This window comes from Myotis myotis, unplaced genomic scaffold, assembly GCF_014108235.1.
Source record: "Myotis myotis isolate mMyoMyo1 unplaced genomic scaffold, mMyoMyo1.p scaffold_m19_p_15, whole genome shotgun sequence".
NCBI classification, from domain to species: Eukaryota; Metazoa; Chordata; class Mammalia; order Chiroptera; family Vespertilionidae; genus Myotis; species Myotis myotis.
The window spans coordinates 31,267,890-31,274,134 of NW_023416319.1; the positions used below are offsets into that span (position 1 = coordinate 31,267,890).

Genomic DNA, 6,245 nt, shown 5'->3' on the forward strand with positions numbered 1-6,245 from the left:
AAAATACACAGATTGCTCAGGAGAACAATTTCTGTGTATAGAACTAAAACCATTGAAAATTCTTCTGAAAATCTTTAAAAGGGTAATATATAATGTAATACAAATAATAATTGTTATCCATTATTTGTTGCTTTGTTCCAGAAACTGCTCTAAGCACTTTTTATCCCTGGGTATATTTCATCTTATTTATCCAATAAATCATATAGGAATATGCTGTTATTATCTCCAATTTATAGTTATTCATCAAGAGATTCAAGGTATTTAAGGATTTTTTCCACTGCAGATAGTTAGGAGTTGTGGAATTTCTTTCTTAAAAATGTCTTTCTCTTCTCTATAGAAAACAAAAAAGTATACAACTTTTCTCCTTGTTCAAGGAAAGGTAACATAAAATCAGAATTATGTGTCTCCTTTCAAGCAGGGATTCAGTATTATTTAATGAAAATATAAAACAAGTCACTAGGACTTAAAATACATCATCGTTCAGACTATATTTTAAAAAGCACTTCTTTCTGCTGATAAATTAATGATACCTAATATTTATGATGCAGGTCTTTAAACAATAGACCTATGTGCTAAGTAATCAGAATAGATAAATAGACAAAATTAATTTGATTCTTCTAATTGTGGCCAATTTCTTTAGGGTTTATTTTTTTAATTGCAAAAGACTTCCCGTATAAAACATAAAGACTTTGTTTATCATTAAACATCTACAAATACATCTAAAACGTACCCTTTGAACTTTAAACTTAAGACAATTCCTTTAGTCACACAAAACATATTTTTATTTTTTTTATTTTTTTTTTTAAATTTTTTTTTACAGAGGATAATTTGGAGCATATACACTATTTACAGGACACCCTGCAAGGAACAGGGAAGGTGAAACTGCTGGGCACAATACAAACAGTTTGGGGAGTTCCTAATCTCTTTTCATCCTTGTTTCTGCTATGCTCACGCTTCAGCTCTCGCAGGGGGATTGAGGAATCAGATTCTCTAGGGGAGCATAGCGTGGCACAGAGTTCAGATACCAGGGCCTCGAGGCTTGTAGAGGGCCCAGTGGTGACTATGGCACGATGTCTGCCTTGGCATAACAAGGTGGGGCTAGAGGGCGGACAGTCCCTGCTTGCCGTCCTTACTCAGGCCTTGGATGGCCCACCCACTCCTGGATGGCCCAGAGTGGACAGCTTGAGCAGCAAGGGTAAGGTCAGGTCTCTACCGCAGCTCAGGCAGGAGCTGAGCCCAGTTGATGTTGTCAGGGCCCAACAGGTCCTCCTCCAGGCCAGGGAAGCTGATGTCCAGCAGAATCTTGCTCAGGCTGTCATTCATTGTGTCCAGAACCAGGCCTTCTGTCAGGGAACGGTTGGCTGGAAGGCTGGCAACCTGTGGCTCCCCAACCACGGGGTAGTCTGGCTTGGGGACTTCCATTTCTGAGGGGGAACAGCTACTAAAGGGGTCAGAGTTGAGGTCAAAGGGCTCAGAATTGAGGAGTTCTTGGGGTGAGTCAAAGAGGGGGATACTTTTCAGTGGGGTGGTACTGAAATCTGTCAGCCCCAGGGAGTCAGGTAGGGGGCCAAAGGTACCCTCAGGGGTTCGTACTGGGCTGAAATCTAACCCTCCAATTTTGGCTGGGGGTGTAAGCCTCCAGGATTCAGGGCTCAAGGGGAGGACAAATTTGCTCGGGGTAGAGGAGACGGGCAGCGTCTCCTTAATGGGTGTCTTAAAAGGTCCTCCCTCCTCCTGGGAGTAGCCAAGCTGGGAGGCAGGCACAGAGGGCTCTGAAGGGAGAGTGAGCTCTGTGGCTGGTTTTGAAGTCCCAGGGGCCTCTGAGAAGAGCAGCTCAGGCTCATCCACACAGGGAGGTAGTAGGTGCTGTTTCCTTCGAGACCGGCTCATCTCCCTCCCCTCCCTTCGTTTAATCACCAGCATTTCAGACACACACCGGGTTGGGGACCTGAGCCCACTGTAGGACTTCTTGGACTTTGGAGTGGGCGAGTGAGGGGAGTCGTCCTCCCAGGACTGAGACAGCTCCTCTTTGACAGATGGGCACGGCGAGGGCCACTCTATCAGGGGCGGGCTCTCCACCTTGATAGGCCTCCCTAAGTGTGGCATTTCCTCCCCAGGCTGTATTTCTTCCTCCTTGATGGGCTGAACTGGAAGCAGAGGAGACAGCCCTTCTCCAAGCAGGAATTTCTCCTCTTTCACTGGCCCTGCAGTGGGCAGAGGAGCGACCCCCTCATCAGCTAACGGCACCTTGGGGGCAATACGGACTCGTTTGCTGTGACGGGCAAGCTCTGAGCTCATGAGTGAAGCTGCCAGGGGCAATGGCACCTTTACCGAGGGCTGTAACACCAGTGGCTGGTTCACTGGGAACCGAATGGGTACCAGGTATGAGCTGACCCGGGGTAGCAATGGCTTCATCTTCCGCCGTGCGCCCAGTGGGAGTGCAGTTTTGATGGTCACATTCCGGCGGAGCTCAGGATTGGGTCGTTTCTGCTGTGATTCCAAGTGCTCGGGTGATTGTGGAGACCCTGGGTCCAGTGGCTTAAACACCTGGTCCAAGGTCAAGTAACGATTGGCACTGGGGTGAATGGTCCAGAAGGAGACCTTGCCATTGGCAGACGTCTCTCGAACAAACATGTCATGAAGAGAAAGGTTATGGCGAATGGAATTCTTCCAGCCTGGCTTTGCCATATGCTTAAAATAGGGGAAGTGGTCCTCGATCCACGTGTAGATGTCTTTCAAGGTCATGCGCTTCCTCTCGGTACTGTTGATGGCGAATTGTATCATGGCCATGTAAGAGTATGGCGGCCGCTCAGACACGGAGTCCTGCCAGGATGTTGATCCTCCTGGGAGCTCCTCAACCTTAACCTGACTCGGCTCCAAGTGCTGATTTTCCTTTCCTTCCATCTCTTGCTTGATGCTGCAGGAGCCCAGGCCATCAGAACTCATCTTTCCAAGCCACTGGATGTTGGTCAAGCTGGTGTTAAGAGTGCAGCCTGCTGCCTCACTGCCAGCACAGTTCTCCCATCTCTGCCCGAGAAGGGCTCCAGGTAGTCTAGGAAGATTCCCATCCATAGCTGCAGGTTTTGGTCCCGGAGTCTTGGTGATCTCTTCTGTCCTCTTGGTATCATTGCTGGTTTGGGCTTGAGGCTGGGGTTCTGGAGGGTGAGTGGGGGCTCCCCCACAGCTAATGAGGATGAATTTGTTGGGCCCATTGCTGCCACTCTCCTTTCCTTTGGCGGTCAATGCTGTGATGATACTCTGGATATTGGCATTGTTGGGGATGGCCACCACTTGGGTGTTGGGCATAGTGGGGTGGTTAATAATCTTGATCCCAACCGGAAACTTGCAAGAGGTGGACTCTGCCACCTCATTGGAGGCCTGTGCTTGACCAGGCTCTTGTTGGGCAGGGGGCCGTTTAGGCTCCTCCTCTGATGTTTCACCTGGGGCATTTTGAACAGGTAAGGGCGGCCTCCGTCTTTTGAGAATCAGTGGCCGATGGGGGCTGGTTTTCATTATGAATCTATGTTTTCATTCTCCATTGAGAATCACAAGAATGGACCCTCCCGACTGCAGTCGCTGTCGCCGCTGGGCTGAGGCTCCTAGGGCGGGCTCCGGGCTCCTCCGACCCGGGGGCCGAGCCAGGGCGCCGGGCAGGGGCCGAGCCAGGGCGCCGGGCAGGGACTCGCGCCAGGCCCGCCGGATCCCTGGCGGTGCGGGAGGGGTGGGGAATCCCAGGGGATCCCGGGAGGGGAGGGGGTCCCGGGCCAGGGGCCGGGGGTGGGGTTGGGCACCCACAAAACATATTTTTAAAGAAAATAGTGTTATTTCACATATGTTTTACTTAAAGTTGTAAATTACCAGGATAACTTTTTGTCTCATCTTTTTCTCCAAATTGCTATTAAAGAAAAAAAAAACACACACATATTTTAGCTTCTCTTCAGGTATCTGCTCTGATTTATTATATCCTTGTACAAAAGCTTGAAAGATTGATGGTATAAATTATTTAAAGAAATATAAAGTAACAAAAGTGCTTTTGACAGTTTTAAACATAAACATTGCAAAGTTTTAAATGTAACAGTAAATAGGAGCAATTTAAGTATCAATTTCTGACTCTGGAGCACATGACATAAATCTAAGAATTACCATATGCTGCCATGCCATAAAATTTTCATAATCAGTATTTATTGTCTAGTGATATGGAAGCGCATAGTTGTTTTATGCTGATGAAATTAAGACTAAAATTATGAAGTAAAATCTTCCTTTGATAAACTGCAATTACACATTATGTGAAAGTACCTTGGCATGTGGTATAGAGGTTTACTCTTAATCGTATCAGTTCTTGCTGCAAATGTCATGTTTCATAGAATCAATTCCAGGATATGGAAAAGAAAGGCCAGCATCAGACAGTATCTTCCTATCAGAACTTTAACTCCAACACCATCAGGAAGGCTCCAAAGATTCTAGTTCCAAATGAATCATTTGGCTGAAATTCCTTTGTAATCATCTGTAGCAAGCTGTTTTTATACATGATTTAATGTTCCAGCTTCTGCTTACTTAGGGCAAACATCAGCCCCTTGAATAGTAGCCTCAATTGTAATTTATTCAATGAAGAATTCAAGAAAAAAAAATAGCATTTTTCTTTTTAATGGCTGTTTGCTTTCAATTAAAAAAATGTGTTGGCAAACCGGAAATCGATAAAAAAAGAGTTTGAAAGAACAACAAAAAGACAAGATGATATCTTAATACTTAATACTAGATACATGTCAGAAAAATAAGCAGTAAAAATTATTTAATGTTCACCTTGCATGACAAACACTAATAACTAGTTAAACATTAGATGCCGGGGTCCAATCCCAGCCGATCCAGGGGTCCCCAAAGGTGTGGACGGAGTCGGCGAAGAGGGAAAGACTCAGAGGCAGCGTTCAGTTGATCAGCAGCATAGCCAGGATCTCTAGCCACGTTCTGGTCAGGATCTCCAGCGAAGTTCTGGTTAGGATCTCCAGCCAGGTTGTGTAAATGTTCTCTTGCTAGGTTCTCCAGCCAGGTTCTCCAGGTTCTCCAGCCAGGTTCTGTAGCCCTGTTCCCTCGCTAGGTTCTGTCCATGTTCTCCAGCCAGGTACGGTCACCAGGTTCTAGTCAGGTTCTCTTGCCGTGTTCTATCCAGGTTCTGTAGCCAGGTTCTGTCTCTAGGTTCTTCAGCCAGGTTCTCTCGCTAGGTTCTGTGTCTAGGTTCTGTAGCCAGTTTCTGTCCAGGATCTTTTGCCATGTTCTCTCCAGCGAAGTTCTTCTGTCTCTAGGTTCTGTCTAGGTTCTGTGTGTAGGTTCTGAGTCTAGGTTCTGTGTGTCTAGGTTTTGTGTCCTGTTGTCTTGTTACATCTGTATTTATACCAGTTGATTCAAATCCTATCAATCTCTATTCCAAAGGTTAGGGCATTTCTTATCTCCATTCCAGGGAGTAAAGATTATGTAGCTTAAGCATGATTGTTCATAGTTAAAGTTATTAATTACCCACCTGGCACTTAGTTAAGGGGTTTTATTCCCTCCCTAACTTCAGGGGAAAATCCCTACCTGGGGAAACAACCTTTCTCAGAGAGGTGACCTTGCTTAAAACACAATGCCAAGAAGGTGAGCAAACATATTAAGAACAGTATGCCATATATGCCAGGTCCCTTGAAACAGCAAGGATGGACCGGCTCCCGGCACTTATCTTAAGATTAGAATAGATCTCTAGCCAGACAAAGTGGCAAAATTATAAAAAAAGTGAGTTATATCCTACTCAATTTATCCATTCTTTAAAGAGAGGGGGTTGCATCAGCCTGACCTGCATAGCTCAGAGGTTGAGCATCAACCTATGACCCAGGAGAACATGGTTCGATTCCAGGTCAGGGCCCATGCCTGGATTACAGGCTTGATCCCCAGTACGAGGCCATGCAGGAGGCAGCCAATCAATGATTCTCTCTCATCATTGATATTTCTATCTCTCTCTCCCTCTCCCTTCCTTTTGAAAATCAATTTTTTTTTTTTTCAAAAAAGGGGGAATTGCATTCTCTTGGTCTCTATTCCATCAATATAATACATTTCTATAATGGCTTCAACGTAATGACAATTTATACTTTAATCAATGGCCATGTAATGTGTTGGCACCTTGCATTCAGCTTAGGACACCAAAAAAGCATAGGGCTTCACTGCAGATATGTTGCTCCGTGATCCATTCCAGAGATTAAACAAGGCACTCATAGCAATGT

The 6,245-nt window shown here is 45.7% G+C and overlaps 1 protein-coding gene across 1 annotated transcript; it reads right to left on the reverse strand.

Annotated features, from left to right (window-relative positions):
• Positions 1-828: 828 nt before the first annotated feature.
• LOC118670017 (forkhead box protein M1-like) lies at positions 829-3,595 on the reverse strand. The gene has a single exon (XM_036336784.1). The coding sequence runs from the start codon at positions 3,511-3,513 to the stop codon at positions 1,210-1,212; it is 2,304 nt and encodes a 767-aa protein (XP_036192677.1). The 5' UTR covers positions 3,514-3,595; the 3' UTR covers positions 829-1,209.
• Positions 3,596-6,245: the final 2,650 nt, after the last annotated feature.

Excerpts from the sequence above, each read along its gene's own strand:
- LOC118670017 (XM_036336784.1), bottom strand. The coding sequence starts at position 3,513 with ATGAAAACCAGCCCCCATCGGCCACTGATTCTCAAAAGACGGAGGCCG.